At 41.3% G+C, this 18,458-nt stretch overlaps 1 protein-coding gene and 1 long non-coding RNA gene across 2 annotated transcripts in view; one reads left to right on the forward strand and one right to left on the reverse strand.

Moving 5' to 3' along the window:
* The first annotated feature begins 89 nt into the window (after nucleotides 1–89).
* Nucleotides 90–15,965, forward strand: LOC141567271 (uncharacterized). The gene is made up of 5 exons (XR_012489791.2): nucleotides 90–3,052; nucleotides 4,645–4,756; nucleotides 6,477–6,582; nucleotides 15,370–15,625; nucleotides 15,856–15,965. It is a non-coding gene; the product is annotated as an uncharacterized LOC141567271 (long non-coding RNA).
* The window catches only part of HSPA9 (heat shock protein family A (Hsp70) member 9), a 16,058-nt gene continuing 11,597 nt past the window's right edge, over nucleotides 13,998–18,458 (reverse strand). The window contains exons 11-17 of the mRNA XM_019740337.3: nucleotides 17,994–18,221; nucleotides 17,028–17,132; nucleotides 16,358–16,475; nucleotides 15,879–15,973; nucleotides 15,436–15,528; nucleotides 15,118–15,258; nucleotides 13,998–14,784 (exon numbers count right to left, since the gene is read on the reverse strand). Of these exons, the coding sequence (XP_019595896.1) occupies nucleotides 14,707–14,784; nucleotides 15,118–15,258; nucleotides 15,436–15,528; nucleotides 15,879–15,973; nucleotides 16,358–16,475; nucleotides 17,028–17,132; nucleotides 17,994–18,221 (858 nt within the window). The 3' untranslated portion in view covers nucleotides 13,998–14,706. The remainder of the gene's footprint in view (nucleotides 14,785–15,117; nucleotides 15,259–15,435; nucleotides 15,529–15,878; nucleotides 15,974–16,357; nucleotides 16,476–17,027; nucleotides 17,133–17,993; nucleotides 18,222–18,458) is intronic.

Genomic DNA, 18,458 nt, shown 5'->3' on the forward strand with positions numbered 1-18,458 from the left:
AGCTTACCGATTGGCCACAGCTGGGCCGCGCTGCCTTGTGAGGTAAGGCCGGGGGCGGGGAAGTACTGTCTGTTTTCCGGCTCGGCGAGCCGAGAGGAGGAAGCGGGCGGAAGCCGGTGGCTCTCGCGAGGATTTACTTAGAACCCTGCCAGGCTCGAATGGGGGCGTTTCTTAAAGGGCGAGGTGCGTGGGTCTTCCTGTTTTCCATCCTTCCTTCTTGAATGGAACGGACTTCTAATGGTCTGCGACGCGCGGCTGTGCCCTCAGGTCGAGCCAGTGCGGTTTGAATTGCGCCTGAGAAGCCTCAAGCGCCGCGCGCCTTCACAGCTGACGAAGTGCTCCAGCCTGCGTGCATCACGGCTGTCTGGACTGTAGTTCAGACTCTCGGCCAGACTCGGTGTCTGGATTAAGAAACTTCCCCCGGGGGGTCTGGGACCCCGCCACCCGCAGGGGCAAAAGAGGCACGTTCTGTCTCGCCCTGGTCCTAAGACGTGTTCACTTTGGACCCGGGACTTTATGGGGGGCAGGGGTAGAAAACGGGCTGCCTTAGGTTGGAGACGTGAGGTATCTGATCCCTCGAAGGGTTTGGTCTGAGCTGTTGAGAGTGGAGATGGGGAGAGTGTTGAAGCAAAATGTGCAGCTGTAGAAGATAGAACTTTATCTTTTTGAGTTAGGATTTTTCAGTAGGCTACTTTATGTTTCTCTTCACGTCAGCTGGGTTCATTCAAATATTTGGGCCCAAACTGTGTGCAAGATCCGGTTTTCCAGAGGATACTGAAGTGAACCAAACAGATAACAGTGCTGACCTTCGTGGAGTTTTCAGTTTAGTTGGGTTTATAACCGTTTGTAATTTTATACTTTTGTGTAATAAAATAACTGCACAAATACATAAATACTTAAGACCGCTGTGAGAGTGTAATGAAAGAGGGCCCAACGCTGGAGTGAGACCCAAAGGATGAGTAGGAGTTTGTCGGGAAGGAGCATGACACTTTTGGAGAACTACGAAAAAGCCGGTGTGCTGGAGCAAAGTCAGGGATGGGAAAAATGGCTTAAGAAGGAGGCAGGAGACAGAGCATGTAGGGCCTTGAAAGCCAGGTTAGGAGTTAGGCCTCTTGTGAGAACAATGCGCACCTTAAAGAGTTTAGAGGTGGGGAGGTGACCTGAAGGTATAGTTACGTTTTCTAAAGTAGACAGGTCTGCTTGAATTGGAGAGAGCAAAGCGGTAGCCTGGGTATCATTTTGGCTGCGCAGTGATTCATGTGGGAGATAATTGTAGCTTAACTAGGGTGATGACAGTGCAGAGGGAAGTGAATATGTGGGGGTTAGTATGTATGGGACTGGATGATGGGTTGGATGTGAAGGAAGAGGAAGAATGGCTCCCAGAGTACTGAAATGGTTACATTTCCTGAGATGGGAAAGAAGAACAGATCATTGAATATTTAATCTTGGGTCTGTTAAGTTTGAGATTGCTTATGAGACAAGCAAATGGTCATGTCAGGCAACTGCACGTGTGTGGGCTTTGAATCTTTTTGCATGTTTTTGTGACCACGCTTTGGAGATGGGGGTATTACCCCTATTTCATAGATTGGGAAACTGAGGCAAAGAAAGGTGAAATGGACTTGCTTAGAGTCACACAGCTAGTTTATGACTTCCAGACTCCATGATCAGTGTCCAGTGCATTTTATCATGCAACAGTCCCATTACCTGTATTTCCATTGGATGAGGACACAGACTTCTATAGGGCAAGTCTTTTTTCCCCCGCAGCAAATGAACTCCCAGGATAGAATCTCTTCTTTAGGTTCCATTTTGTAATTCTCAGCGTATGTTCTCTCATTACATAATATTTATTGTACTTCTGTGTGCCATTCACTGCGCTTAGTAATGGGCCTTCTTAAAGTAAATAGCCATAAATACTGGTTACTAACTGACTAGGTATCTGCCATGTCCCTAGCTTTTCCCTACTTCATTCCTCTGCCCCGATTCCTACTTTCTATACTAGATCGCTTTGGTCTACCTTTCCTGCTCATTTTCAAGTGTGTAGTGTTGCTTCAAGTCTGTGTTTGATGGCCTCCCAGGCTTTCTAGAAGCTCACAGGTGTGCTTTTCTGCATGATTCATAAAAAAGCAAACATGGTGACATTCCAGGTAGAATTGTTGTTTGTCAACTATTGAATCCTTGAAATTTGGTGATTGCCAAGATATGCAACTTGCTTTTTAAAATAGTCTAAACCCAGGCAGTTTAACTGTAGCCCCCAAAGGTTACTTGCCTATGTAGTTACTGCAAATTCACCATCTCTGCATTTATTATTGGAAATCAGTGCCTTAGAGGCAAAGGCTGACATGGATCTCTAGCAGAAGAGAATTGGGAGGAATAGAACAGGGATGCTATTTCCTTCAGCAAAGAACCTTTTTTTTTAAACTTAAATATATTTAAGTGTGTTTTTCCAGGATCCATCAGCTCCAAGTCAAGTAGTTGTTTCAGTCTAGTTGTGGAGGGCACAGCTCACATGGCCCATGTGAGGATCGAACTGGCAACCTTGTTAAGAGCACTGCACTCGAACCAACTGAGCTAACTGGCTGGTCGCCCCCAAAGAGCCTTTCTTTTTATTTGTTTATTTATTTTTAAAGATTTATTGGGGGAATATTGGGTAACGATGTGTTTCTCCAGGGACCATCAGCTCTAAGTCATTCTCCTTCAATGTAGTTGGGGAGGGCACAGCTCAGCTCCAAGTCCAGTCACCGTTTTCAATCTTAGTTGCAGGGGGCACAGCCCACCATCCCATGTGGGAATTGAACCAGCAACCTTGCTGTTGAGAGCTCACGCTCTAATCAACTGAGCCATCCAGCCGCCCCTGCGGAAGTTCAGCAGCAGCTCGTTGTCTTCAATCTAGTTGTGGAGGGCACAGCTCACTGGCCCATGTGGGAATCAGACCGGCAACCCTGTTCAGAGCTCACGCAGTAACCAACAGAGCCATCTGGCCCCCCAAAGAGCCTTTTTAAATGGGACCATGACCAGCCAGTGTCCTGGAGGAACCTCCTATGATAATATAAAGGTGATACAGATTTTTTCAAAATGCCATATGGCACACAGGTTGTCCTCTGAAAAATGAAGGATTTATACTTGATTACCTCAGAACTTCCCCAACTCTAATGTTAAGTAATAAAGTTAAATACTGTATTGAGGTATAGGTGACATCTGTGTCATCTATAGTGGGTGAGAGGAGAGGGATGGTTTGTTTTGATATTTAGCACACCAATATCTTTTTTTTAATAACTTTTTTTTTTAAAGATTTTATTGGGGAAGGGGAACAGGACTTTATTGGCAGGACTTTATTGGGGAACTGTATTTCCAGGATTTTTTCCAAGTCAAGTTGCTGTCCTTTCAATGGTAGTTGTGGAAGGCGCAGCTCAGCTCCAGGTCCAGTTGCCATTGTTAGTTGCAGGGGGCGCAGCCCACCATCCCTTGTGGGAGCCAAGGAGTCAAACCAGCAACCTTGTGGTTTGAGAGCCCACTGGCCCATGTGGGAATCGAACCAGCAGCCTTCGGCGTTAGGAGCTCGGAGCTCTAACCACCTGAGCCACCGGGCCAGCCCTAGCACACCAGTATCTTGAGAGTGCAGTGTTGTTAGGTACAGAATGAGATCATTAGTTGCTAATGTGAAGGCCAGCTCAAGAGTAGCCAAGGTGAAGAAGACAGGGAAGGGATGGTTGTGGGAAGGTTTATTAAGGGCTCTTCCAGAATTTGATGGGATTGTTAAAGGAAAGACCTCTGGAGTTAGGCAGCAGAAGGGTCGAATCCTGACTCTGCTCCTTACCTTGGGCAAGTCACTTCTTCAATCTCACAGGGTCTGAGTTTCCTTTCTGTTAAATGGGGATGCTGCCTATTTTGTGGGACTGTTGTTGGATTAAATAACTTGTGTAAAGTGTCTAGTCCTGTTTATAGCAAGCACATGTCATCGGTGAATGTTAGGTCTCTTTTTAGTTTCTCCTAATTTGTTTTGTCCACATTCACTATTTTCCATACTTTTTTTTTTATTAGTTTCAGGCGCACAAGACAAAGTAATACTTAGACATTTATCATTTATATCCCTCACACTGTGTCAACCCCCCTCCCTCCATCCACTGTCCCTCTGACATCGCACACAGCCATTACGTTTCCACTGTCTCTATTCCTAATGCTGTACTCCGCTTTTGTAAGTATATACATCTATATATATATATATATATATATATATATGTATGTATATATATGTGTATATATATACATATATATGTGTGTGTATATATATATATATATATATATATATATATATATATATATAAACTTGTAGTTGACATTCATTATTGTTCAGCTTCAGCTTTAGGTGTACAATGCAGCAATCAGGCATCTACATCATCCCTGAGGTGGTCTCCCTAAGGAGACAAGTGTCTATCGGATACCCTACAAAATCTTTACAACATTATTGATTACATTCCCCAAATTAACTTTTGTGACCCCGTGGCAATCTTGTGGTTACTGACTGCTTTCTAATCCCCTCACCTTCCCCCTTATCCCCAACCCCACCCTCACCAAGCAACCCTCAGTTTTTCCTCTATGTCTCTGAAACTGTTTCTGATTAGTTCATTCACTTATTCTTTTCTTTAGATTCCACATATAAGTGAGATCATATGGTGTTTGTCTTTCTCCATACTCAATTGTTGAGGACCTGTGACACATTCATCGTTTTCCTGCAGAAAATAAAGTTGAGAGACTAAAGGTACAGCAGATTCATAGTACAGTTTCTTTTTTTTTTCATAGTACAGTTTCTAAGGATTTTTTGTTTGTTTGTTTTGGGTTTTTTTTTAAGATTTTATTGAGGAAGGGGAACAGGACTTTATTGGGGAACAGTGCGTACTTCCAGGACTTTTTTTCCAAGTCAAGTTGTTGTCCTTTCAATCCTAGTTGTGGAGGGTGCCGTTCAGCGACAAGTTGTTGTCCTTTCAGTCTTAGTTGTGGAGGGCACAGCTCAGCTCCAGGTCCAGTTGCCATTGCTAGTTGCAGGGGGCATAGCCCATCATCCCTTGCGGGAGTCAAACCAGCAACCTTGTGGCTGAGAGGACACACTCCAACCAACTGAGCCATCTGGGAGCTCAGTGGCAGCTCAGCTCAAGGTGCCATGTTCAATCTTTAGTTGCAGGGGGCGCTCCCCACCATCCCTTGTAGGATTCGAGGAATCGAACTGGCAACCTTATGGTTGAGAGCCCGTGCTCCAACCAACTGAGCCATGCGGGAGGCAGCTCAGCTCAAGGTGCCATGCCCAATCTCAGCTGCAGGGGACGGAGCCCACCATCCCTTGCGGGACTCACGGGATTGAACTGGCAACCTTGTGGTTGAGAGCCCACTGGCCCATGTGGGAATCGAACCGGCAGCCTTCGGTGTTAGGAGCATGGAGCTCCAACCGTCTGAGCCACTGGGCCGGCCAGGATTTTTTTTTCCTGTTGGAAAGAGGGAGCCAGTGAAATATGTCTCTGGGATCTTCTCCCCTGCTTTAGTGGCTATTGTGTTAATAGTTGTTAGAAATTTGGAATTTTTCAGAGTTAGAGTTTAAAATACTGGGTATTTACATACCATAAGTATATCAGGGGTCCCAAAAAACTGTATACACATGACTTGTATTTATCTTTTGTTATCGATATGTATTATTACAATTTTAATACAGTTTTTTTCCTTTCTTAAAATGTGTATATGTGTTTTTGGCACCCTCTGTATTAGTAGAGTGAATGACTTCTCTTGGGTATCTTAATAGTTACCTGTGTTTTCCCTGCCCCTTATCCTCAAAGAGTTACATATAAGACTTTGTTAAAAGAAATGTTTCTGTGCTTAGAAAAGTGAAAAATAATTTGAAAAATCTCTAGATTAGACTATCTCTAAAGGATTTACAACTTCACGAAGTAGATGGAGATCAATAAAGGAATGTCTAGTTTGCCCTCAAGTTCCTGGCTATACTTAAAGCATAATGAATTTGAGGAATGCAGTTTTGTAGATTCCACCCTTAAAAAAATAAATCTTACAGTAAGTAAAAGCCAATGAAGAAGACCTAAGCTATGGTAGTACAAGATAAAACTCAAAAAGATTTAAGATTTGTGTAAATTGACATAAGACATAGTTGCTTAACTTAACTATGGAGCTCAGTGTGTGTGTGTAAGTGACTTGAAATGGGCAAGTGTAAGGTATCATTTTCTTCCCTGTGGACACCCTGGTGGTGAAATGTAACCCTTCAGTGGGAGGGAGGACTACAAGTAAGGAATGACAGCAATTTCCTCTCTAAATGACTTCTTTACCAAACATCTTTACACGAATTTGTAGATTTGTTAAATTAAGCAGATAGGCCATTAAATGCTTTACCCTGTAATGATTTTCAACGTTAAGAAAATAATGCACAGAATTTTTTTCTCATTCGTTCAGTTTTAGAAAAAAAAATTTTTTTCTTTTTTTAGAATCCCTGTTCTAGGGAGCCCTCACTAGCTGGAGTAGGTCTTCCCATAACATGAAAGAATAATTAGGGTGAAACAGAACCATGCCCTTGGACCACCTGGGGAGAAGGTAAGTGCTTAATGTTTTCAGTGGTGCCTTTTTTGGCTCAATAGGATACTTGTTGAATAGCTAGACAGATGCTAATCTTTTAGTTCAATTCCATAAATATTAATGTGTACCATTGTTTTGTCCAGCACAGGCATGAAACGCTGAAAAATTTTCGATGTAATGCAGTCCTTAAATTTAGTCTTTTTTTAGAGGAAGAAAGAACATAGGAAATTTAAATAGATGACAGTATAAAAGAAGTGGCTATTTACAGGACTGAGGTAGAAATGAATAACAGCCTGCAATACCTTGTTATATCAGTAAGAAAGGCAATAAACAAAGACTGTTAGGGTCTTTTTAAAAAGTACTCAGTACTTTTTGTTTTTTATTGAGGTATAATTGACATACAGCATTTCAGATGTGCAACATAATGATTTGATATTTGTATAAGTTGTGAAATGATCACATTAAGTCTAGTTAACATCAGTCATCATACATAGTTACCAATTCTTTTTTTTGTGATGAGAACTTTTAAGATCTACTCTCTTAGCACCTTTCAAATACACATTACAGTATTATTAACTATAGTCACCATGCTGTATATTATATCCCCTAGACTTATTTTATGGAAGTTTGTACACTTTGACCCCCTTCACCCATTTTGCCCACCCCCACCAGCTCCCACTTCCACCCCCACCACCCTTACCCCTACTCTGGCAACAACCAATTCTCTGTATCTGTGAACTTTGTTTTTTGTTTTGTTTTTTAAGTTTCTATATGTAAGTGAGATCATAAGGTATTTGTCTTTCTCTGTCTGACTAATTTCACTTAGCATAATGCCCTCAAAGTCCATACATGTTATCACAAATGGCAAGATTTCATTCTTTTTGTATTGCTGAATAGTATTCAATTTTGTGTGTGTGTGTGTGTGTGTGTGTGTGTGTGTGTGTGTGTGTGTGTTTCACATCTCCTTTATCCATTCATCCATCAATAGGCACTTCAGTTGTTTCCATATCTTGACTCATAAATAATGCTGCAATTAACATGGGGGTGCATATATCATTTTGAATTAGTGTTTTTGTTTTCTTTGGATAAATATCCAGAAGTGGAATTACTGGATCATATCATAGTTTAATTTTTTTGAGAACCCTCCACTGTTTTCCATAGTGGCTGCACCAATTTACATTCCCACCAACAGTGCATAAGTGTTCCCTTTTCTCCACATCCTTGCCAACACTTGTTATTTCTTGTCTTTTTTATAATAGCCATTCTAACAGGTGTAATATCCCATTGTGACTTTGATTTGTATTTTCCGGATGATTAGTGATGTTGAACACCTTTTCATGTACCTGTTGACCATCTGTATGTCTTTGGAAAAATGCCTGTTCAGATCCTCTGCATATTTTTGATTGGATTGTTTGTTTGTTTTTATGCTATTGAGTTGTATGAGTTCTTTATATGTTTTGGATATTAACCCATTACCAGACATACGATTTGCAAGTATTTTTCTTCCATTCCATAGGTTGCCTTTTTATTTTGTTGGGATACTTTGCTGTGCAGCTTTTTAGTTTGATGTAGTCCCATTTGCTTATTTTTGTTTTTGGTATCAAGTCCAAAATATCACCAAGACCTATATCATAGAGCTTACCACCTGTTTCCTTCTAGGAATTTTATGGTTTCAGGTCTTACAGTCTTTAATCCATTTTGAGTTCATTTTTGTGTATGGTGTAAGACAGTGGTCCAGTTTTCTCAATATTATTTATTGAGGAGACTGTCCTTGACTACTAGGATCTTGGCAAAAGAACTCAAGGGCCAAAAGAAAGAAGCTCCTAGAGGCAAAAGTTAGAGGAATTTGAGCTTCATTAAGAACAACTGCAGGGCGGATGGGTGGCTCAGTTGGTTGGAGTGCGTCCTCTCAACCACAAGGTTGCCTTGTTAGACTCCTCCACTCCTGCAAGGGATGGTGGGCTGCGGCCCCTGCAACTAGCAATGGCAACTGGACCTGGAGCTGAGCTGCGCCCTCCACAACTAAGACTAAAAGGACAACAACTTGACTTGGAAAAGTCCCAGAAGTACACACTGTTCCCCAATAAAGTCCTGTTCCCCTTCCCCAATAAAATCTTTGAAAAAGAACAACTGCAATGAAATGAAACACAAAAAATAAGTTAAAATCCATGCGTTCACAGTGACACCCAAGAAGCTGCATTGGTCTCACCTTTTTTTCTTTTTTAAGGTATGTTTTTCCAGGGCCCACCACCTCCAACTCAAGTAGTTGTTTCAATCTAGTTGTGGAGGGTGCAGCTCACAGTGGCCCATGCAGGGATTGAACTGGCAACCTTGTTAAGAGCACCGTGCTCTAACCAACTGAGCTAACCTGCTGCCCTCACCTTTAACTAATACTGTAGAACCAACTCATTCTGAAAACAGGTACATAAAGAAGCCTTTTCCATATAAACTGTATCTAAGGGGAAGTTTCTCACTGTAGAGGTATTCCAACTAGAAAATGAAGAAAAGCTAGAAGTAGAGTAGTATACCATTAATGAAATTAGAGGTCTAGGTAATGATCTTCAGTGACTGCTAACATCACAGTAGAGCCAACCAGCATTATGTACACACTGATGGAAGGACACACCACCTATTCTTGTCAAAAACCTGAACTTGAATCAGATCAAGCAGGGATGGAAGAGCATGTTAAATGACCTCATGGGAGTACAATCTGTGCAACGTAGAATGTAGGAGATTACAGGACCAGTAGCCCAGTTTCTTCAACAAATAAATTGCAAAGCAGGGGGAAAAGGCAGGGAAACCTAGGGAGCACTTGAGTTCTTGCTCCCCGGAATATGTCGTCAGTCTGGCTCAGATAAACTCTTATAAAAATTCAAAAGAAAAAAAAAAAAAAAACAGGGAGGGAAACCTATAGTTTGAAAAAGACTTATCAACCAGTATAGGGTGTGGCTATTATTTGGCTCCTGACTGTTCAGCAGTTGGAAAAGTTATGAAACAATTGAGAAAATTCGAACATTCCAAGTGTTTGCTATTGAGGAATTTTAAATTTTTTTAAAGATGTGATCATGATGTATTATTTTGTAGAATAATCCTTTTAGAAGTACATACTGAAATGTTAGAGTAAAACTATGATTTCTGGAATTGTTTCAAAATGATCTAATGAAAGGTGGGGTTAAATATAATAAAAGTGTAAGAAGTTGCCATATTGAACATTAAAAAGTTAAAAAATAAAGTGTAAAAATTGGAGTGAAACAGCCAGTGTTTCACTGGCTGAGTGAGGCTTCATGGAAAAGTGTAGACCACGGATGCTTAAGTAATGCAAAAGCAAGATTGAGGAGATGGCAAATGGCAGAGGGGACAGACTAGCAGGGTATGACTTAAATTTCAGCCACTTAGACCAGTAAAGTATTATAGATTGATTTCCCATTTAGGAAATCTATGGTTCTTCACCCTTTCTTGGTCACAGATTCCTTCAAGAAATCAGTAAAAACAATGGACTATTTCCCTAGAAAAATTAATATTGACAATCTTGCATTTTATAGTCAGTGGTTTATGGACTTCTGGAAGTCCCTCGTGTAGACTCTCCATCACCATTGCCCGTAAATCTGCACACTCTGGGTCAGGGCCTACAAGAACCTGTTTCAGAGCCTGTGATTTAGGTGGGATAGTTTGTTTCCTGATCTCACTCAGAGTTGAAGCTTGTAGTGACTTACAGGCTGGTTTAGCTGCAGTGTCCTCTTTAATGGGAAAATACATTTCTGTTTCCTGACCTGCTGCTGCAGGTGGCTTTGATGATGATGTATCAGGTTTAACCACACAAAATTGCTGATAGTCAATGTTTTTGACCTACTGAAATGGCTGTTTCAATGGTTCTTTCTGTAATTGCTGAATTACCTCCTTCATGCTGTTCACAGATTAATGTAGGTCACCCTCTTTCTAGGGCTGTCACTCACTTCATTGTTCTTCAGATATTAGAGGACAGGAGAGGAGGGGACAGAGCCCTTACAAAACAGCCTTAGGGCTGAAGAATGGAGTCACAGTGGTATCGGAAATAGTGAAGGGTCTTTGCTTGAAGCAGTTTATTTCCAAAATTTGTGTTGTCTCTTCATTCTCAATCTTCTTATGTACCATCTGTACGAACTTGCTTTTATCTTTGCTGCTTGTTGCTATAGATAGAATCTCTAGTATAAATGTTATATTTAAAATTAGGCTACCCCCACAAATTACTTATTAAAGGTTTCTTTATAATGAAGTATGGAGCAAAGCATAGAACTGACATCTCCCTGACAACAATGCATTGATAAAGACTCAACGCCTACGTAGTATTCCTCAGTAATGTGTACATGACTCTGAACACAAGGAAATCATCAGGTGACTCCAAACAAAGGGCCATTCTGCAAAACAGATGGCCTATACCCTTCAAAAATGTCAATGTCGTGAAGAGACAATAAAGGCAAAGGAACTATTCTTAGATAAAAGCAGATATACCAACTAAATGCCATGTGTGATCTTTGATTTGATCCTAGATGAAAAATAAAGTTCGAGGATATAATTGAGACAATTAGGAAATATTTAATAGGGGCTATATATTAGATAATAGTATTATATGTGTTCAATTTCCTGATTTTAATAGTTTTGGGGAGAATGTTCTGTTGTGACGTGTGCTGAGATATTTAGGTTAAAGTTCATCATGTTCAAAAAAACATATAAAGCACGCACAAGAGTGAGTGTGAAGGAGTGCAAATGTGCCAAAATGCTAATTGAATCTAGATGAAATGTGTGTTTGTGTTCATTATACTATTTCTTACAGCTTTTTTTTTCCTTACAGCTTTTCTAAGAGTAGGTTTGAAATTCTCAAAATAATAAAGTGAGGAAAAAGTTAACTCTGCCTGGGTAAATAGCCAATCTAAGTTTTTTCAAAATCACATAGAAAAATCAGCAACAGAATTGGACTGTACCTATAAAAGAGGGGTGCAAATTTATTCTGATCACTCCTGTCTCCCTCCCCCTGTCCCGCTTTCTGGGCCAGGAAAACTTTGGCCACATTTAGTCCTCTAACCATTACTATCAATTTCTCCTTGGCTTTCTCTAATTAGGAATTTTTCTTTACTAGTAAGGTTCTAGTTTCTGGGTTTGGTATGTTGCCCCTAGTACTCTTGACAGATGAGTACATAGCTTAGGTATACTTTTAAAAACAAGGGGACCTTTACCCAGTTTTGGACAGTGGGAGACATTCACTAATTTGATGCAAGATTTGAATGCTTGTATCATTTGTTCTAGTTGTTTGGAAATAGCTGTGAGCTGTTTCTGGCCTCCTGGAGCTTACAGGTGGCTGTCAGTCCTTTTGGGCTGCTGTAACAAAGTAACAGACTGGGTGGCTTATAAACAGAAAATTTTCTGTTCTGGAGGCCGGAAGTCTGAGGTCAGGGTGCCAGTATGGTCAGGTGAGGGCCCTCTTCTACATCAGACTTCTTGTATCCTCACATGGTAGGGGGGGACAAGGGACCTCTGGAGCCTTTTGTAAGGACACTACTCCCCTTCATGAGGGTTCCACCCTCATGACCTATCACTTCCCAAAGCCCCCACTTCCTACTACCATCACCTTAAGAGGTTAGGGTGTCAACATGTGGATTGGGGTGAGGGACACACAGAAATTCAGACCATAGCAGTGGGGGAAGGACAAATTAGGTGGTAGTAATTGCTATGAAGAAAAATAAAGGTTAAGGATAGACAATAGCAGGGACTTGAGGAGGGGGAACTTTAAGTGGGGAAGACTACTTGGAATAATCCAAGTAACATACTAAGTGGTAGAAGTGGAGATGGTGTTTCTGGATGCACTTTGAAGATTGCTAAGATTTGTTCACTCCAGGTTTATTTGGTTTGGGCAACCATAAACAGCACATTTAACTGGAAAGACCAATTTAGGAAGGGAAATCTTGACGTTCCTTTGGGACCTGTCAAGCAGTGTCAACACAAAAGGGAGACTATCTGAAGAAAAATATTTTTGCCTTTCAAGGCTGTTTGCGTTTTATTGGTAGGTAACCGGAACCGCTGTTATGTTCGCTATACATAGGGCAGCTTAAAATAGGTGTGGGTACCTATCCAAGCAGCCCTTCTCCCTCCTTCCTAACAGAACCCACTTTGTTCAGGGGATGCTTGGCTTATCCGATTCCAAGAATGAATCTTGAATCCTATCAGCCCGTAGTTCTTAATTTGGGGTGCTTTGGAAGTCCTTGAAGGGCTTAGTTATCGCAATGATTAGGAGACACTAGAGGTGTTTAGTGAGGACCAGATACTAATCTTGTCACACACCACAAAACAGTCCTTCGTAAAGAATTACTGCACATCCCATAAGGATCCCTCTTGAGCCCAGAATTTTTCACATGACTAAAAAAGTTGAACAATTTTCCAGGAATGTAAAATTTCCTTCACATTAGAGCACTGTATTGATTTTTTTTAAAAAGCTTTTGTTGGGGAAGGGCAACAGGACTTTACTGGGGAACAGTGTTTATTTCCAGGACTTTATTGGACAAGTGTTTTCTTTTCCCCAGGACCCATCAGCTCCAAGTCATCCTTTCAATCTTAGTTGTGGAGGGCACAGCTCAGCTCCAGGTCCAGTTGCCGTTTTCAATCTAGTTGCAGGGGGCACAGCTCACCATCCCATGCGGGAGTCCAACTGGCAACCTTGTTGAGAGCCGCGTTCTAACCAACTGAGCCATCCGGCTGCCCCTTGATTTTTAAAAATATATATGAACTTCATTTCTAGTATCACCAGAAAACATAACAAAAGGAGGCATTACGTTGATGGGGGGGGGGGGGGGGCTAAGTCCATGTACTTGATTGCTAGATTCCTTTAGGCGTGGCATGGGATAGTAACCCATGAGACATGAGGGAAGTCTGCTGGAGGACCTTTGGGAAATAACACTTGATACAAGAAGGATGCATGTCACCTTTCTGCTTCTGAAGTTGTCAGCAAGTGATAATTAGAACTACATCAGAATTTGGGACAAGGAAACTTGCTGAGGATGAAAGAACAGAAATATGGGAAGACTCAGTTCCCCATAGTGAGGCACTAAACTTGTACCTTAGGGCTTTTGCTCCTAGACATATATAAGCTACTTAGAGCTGAAAGTAACCTGAAAATAGTAGCAGCCCTGGTTTTCATGGTAGAGAAAAGATCTAGACTGTTTTAACATTCCAAACAGAAGATGGGTTGTAAGAGAAAAAAACTAAACTCTAAACTAGATTTGTCCTTGGTGACAATGTTTATTATTGAATTATACTAGTCCTTCCAAATCTTGAATTTGCATTTTTAGCCTGTGTTAGAAAATCTTGTATTTCACCTGAGTGACTCTAGGTCAGGGAATTGGGAAGTATAGTGCATGTTATATTCTCAAAGCTAAATCTCAGAGCCTCTTCTCTCACAAACAAGATCAAGATGCTTTTCATATTTATTAAAAAAAAAAAAAAAATTCCAGGATGGATCAAAAAGAACAATCAAGGATACAGGTGCCAGACATAGACCAGAAGGTAGCTAGAAAAGTATGCCTTTGGAAAATTAGGAAGCCTTATGACCTTGTTTTAAAAGCTGTCCCTAACATAAATAGCTTAGTTTTCCACTGATCTAGCTTCCCCTGCTCTACCTCTGAACATGGCACAGCTGGCTTGCCTTGCAAGGCCTCAGTACTGCTGTACACAGGCTGGTACAGCAGTACTCAGATAACTGGAAGTATCTGCATCCCCAATATGGTCTCAGCTAATTGGAAGTATCTCCAACCTCAATATGGTCTCATTCCAGGTTCCTCACTACCTTCATTGTATGAGATGGTTTCAACCCTTGAAAACATGGCTACTTCAGCACAAAACAATGTTTTTATAATGATCAAGAAATCATCTTCCCCCCTTTTACGTGCAGCTGGAAAATGATAGGCTAGGGACAGAACATTGTGAACTTTGCACTGTTGGAATTAACACTCATTAAATGATCATTAGCTAACAGTCACTAAATTTACATATTAAGGAAATTATATATAGAATACTGCAAAAACACAGTAAGACTGAAGTTTGCCCATTTCTGCTCAGGAAGTCCCTTCATTCCCAAGCGTCATAATGTTGTCCTTTTGGCTCCAAAGCTGACTGCTATTACTGCTTCTCCTCCTTTTGATCTTCCTTTTGTTCCCCAGCACCAGAGCTTCCAGAGCCTTCTCGCTCAGATGCCATCTGTTAAGAAAACATTTGAGAGCTACTCATTAAATGCTAAGGTTGACAGTTTGCTCTATGATGAACTAAAATAAAAAATAAAGGAGCCATCCATGTCCTGCCCATTCCACATTCCCTCCTTGTGCACATAACAGTGGTTTTTGTGACTCCTTCTCTTTGACCTCACCATCTCCCCCAGAGTAGAGTCAAGAAGGCAGGAAGGGTTATTTCCAGTACTCCCAGTTCTATAAATGGCTATGCAGGGAGCCATCCGTGAGTAATCAAGAGCAGTTATACCAAGGTTAAATTAGGAGCAAAATATTCACTGAGCAAAACACTCTTCAGTCCTTGTACCTTTTTGTATGCCATTTCGAAGAGCTTCAGTGACGCTTGCTGAAGGGAAGATGCTGCCTGCCTTATGTTTTCTCCAGTTTCACTATCTTTCCGAGCCAGGAGCTCCCTCATTTTGGAAATCTCTTCTTTTAGCTTGTTGCACTTAAAAACAAAACAAAACCCTCACTTTTTCTGTTTCTTATCCTATTACATGTAGCAGTTATATTCAGAAACATTTTTTTAAACAACTAAATCCTATCAACACCCCCACAGATGAACAAACTTCACTGGCCTTGGTGACAATGCCTCCAAACTTCAACTATTATAAAAAAGGCTCACCTCATCAGCAGGCAACTGGTCCTTGAATTCTTCCATCTTGCTTTCTGTGTCATGAATGATTCCTTCAGCCATATTAACTGCTTCAACTCGTTCCTAAGAGACAAAAGAAATGTAGTATAAATGAACTTCTCAATCAACCAGTTTGCTGCACGTCCTCACTAAGCAAGACAATATGCTCACTGCTGCACAGGTACAGTAAACACAGTAAAGGGGAGAAATCACTGTGGTCTGAGGTAGTCTGGGATGTCTAGGAGAGATTTTAGCTGGATTCTATAACATGAGAATTGATATGGGAAGACTGAGAATAAATAAGAAAGGCCTTCCACACACACGTTATGAGCAAAGGGGGAGAATGACAGAGTGAGGGTAAGAAGATTAAGAGATCAATGGCACGTCTTAACTCGCACTTTCACCTCCCAGCTGAAAAGGCAGAAAGTAATCACCTTCCTTCGCCTGTCTTCCTCCGCATACTTCTCTGCGTTTTTAACCATATTTTCAATATCATCTTTGCTTAACCCACCAGAAGACTGGATCACAACTATAGTGAAAAGAAAGCATTTAGTTACTTGCCAGGTAAAATATTGTCTCTTCCTCTATTAAGAACACTCCTGCTCAAAATAGCCAATCTTGATGTGAATTCTGTATGACAAGAACACCCTGTCTGTTTATAACACGCAGAAAGAAACCAAGGGTCTGATCTATACAAAGACTATCCTGCCCACCAAAACTTCAGCTCAGCAATCAAGAGGCTCAGTGCTTGCCTGTTTTGGGGAATAAACACCACATCTGTCGATGTGAATCTGATAACTGAGGAGAGAAAGGGCAAAGAGGACTCATCATCCTAGAGGGTCTTGCCCCCAACAGAAAGGAACAACAAGGTCCCGTACCTCACTCTCATGGTCTGATAAATAAGAACACTTACTCTGCTGTTCGCGTCCTGTACCCTTATCTTTGGCAGAAACATGTACTATCCCATTGGCATCAATGTCAAATGTAACTTCAATCTGTGGAACTCCACGAGGGGCTGGGGGAATTCCAATCTGAAATAAATAAATACCCAGAGTAAGCTCCTCTCACAAGGAGGTCCAGTGCTCTGGTTCCAGGAAGGAACAGACGATAGTTTCACTTAATTAAATGTACAAAAACAGAAGTTTGTAAGTAAGGGTAGTAGTTTCATTGCCTGAAATAAAAAGGGCTCGTATCATTGAAGGCTGGCTATAGCAAGTAATCGTTAACAGCTGTATGTACCTGGGGACAGCGTTCATCTCACTAAGAACCAATAAGTAATACTGACTAGAAGCCAACAGTGTCAAGTGTCTCTTAAATTACTAATCAGGAACTTCTCCTAATTAGCATTGTTTACGACCATTTCCCTGGCACTTATAATATTCTTGAAGTTCCTAAGACATAAGGAACAAGCAAGACTTTCAGGTAAAAGCTGAAGCCATGGGTATCCAGTTCTGTAAGTCGTCTGCACTGCATGTTAAGATAACACAGATTGTGTGTGGCAGCAGTGTATGGTAATACTCTTAGGGGTTAGAATATAGTCTAAAAAAACAATGAGGAGCATACTGAGGATTTCCAATACCTACCAAAGTAAATTGTCCAAGAAGTTTGTTGTCTCCAGCCATCTCTCTCTCACCCTGACACACTTTAATCTCCACTTGAGTCTGACCATCAGCGGCTGTAGAAAACACCTAGGGAGAAAAGAAACTTTCTGGGTTGGCAGTCTGATTAAACTACTCCCCTTACACAGTACAAGCCAAAGAAAGAAATTCACATCCCAACGTTGGGAGAGTCCTCATGTACACTGTTTTCAGAACAAAGACTTATGTCTTTGCAGGGAACAGGAGTAGGATTAGCACAGCAAAAGGGCATGCAATAGCTATTGTTTCTACTAAGCAAGCGCACTGTACAAACATGCAACACTGGCCCAGAAGGCCTCAAGAGGAGCTAAAAAAGCTGTTGAAATGTGCTCGTCTGGGGAAACAGGTCAGAGAGAGGATTTTGTGCTCAAAGGAAGTCACTACATACTTTTCTTCAAAATATATTGACAATGAATGTATCATTGTACAAACAGCAATAGCCAATTTCCAAAATACGTCAAAATTGGGCAAGTCAGGAAATAATTCTTAATCCAAGACCAAGCCATTGTCCAAACAGCTCTGCTTGGTATCTCAAAACGCCCAGCATTCACCCATAAGACAAGCCCATTCCCCAGTCGTAACCAGGCCATTCTTTTTAATGTCTCTGAGAACAGAAGAGTATAGGGAATTTAGTTCCAAATGAGGAGACTCCTTTTGGCAAATTATTTTAATCCCGTAAAGGAGAGAATATTAATGCCTTTCCTACAATCATCACTGCTGGCTGTTAGGTAAAGAGAACTATTCCAGGAACAAAAAGAAAAAAGAACAAGAGTCTTACCACCCACACTCAACTAGTATGGTCTATAAAATAAAAAGTGAAGTTTTCTAGAAAAAGCTCAGAAAAGTGGCTACAGTCACATCGCTCACAGAACCTAGTATCTCTGTGACAAGGCAGGGTGGGGAGGCTCTTACCTGGCTTTTCTTGGTTGGAATAGTGGTGTTCCTGTTAATAAGTTTGGTAAACACACCTCCCAGAGTCTCAATACCCAGAGAAAGGGGAGTGACATCCAGGAGCAGCACATCGGTGACATCACCCGCCAACACACCTCCCTGAATGGCAGCTCCAATGGCCACAGCCTCATCGGGATTGACAGCTTTACTTGGGGATCGGCCAAAGAGATCCTGCACAGTCTGCTGAACCTGAGCATTAAGAAAAAAGAACCTGTTGCCCACTACTCAGAGCGAGTACCCAAGAAGGGGAGACAAGCACGTGTGTCCCACGACCCCAGTAAATGACAGGACATGTTGCTTCAAATCCAAGAATGTTCACTCAAATTACTAGTATTTCATAGTTGTTCTTGTTTATGATATAAGTGTATCATGTAGGTAACACTCATACTTGACTCATGAGTATCTCATTCATAGCCCTTTTAAATT

The sequence above is a fragment of the Rhinolophus sinicus genome, chromosome 5, assembly GCF_057876585.1.
Source record: "Rhinolophus sinicus isolate RSI-liver-muscle chromosome 5, RSI-T2T, whole genome shotgun sequence".
In the NCBI taxonomy this organism is placed as follows: Eukaryota; Metazoa; Chordata; class Mammalia; order Chiroptera; family Rhinolophidae; genus Rhinolophus; species Rhinolophus sinicus.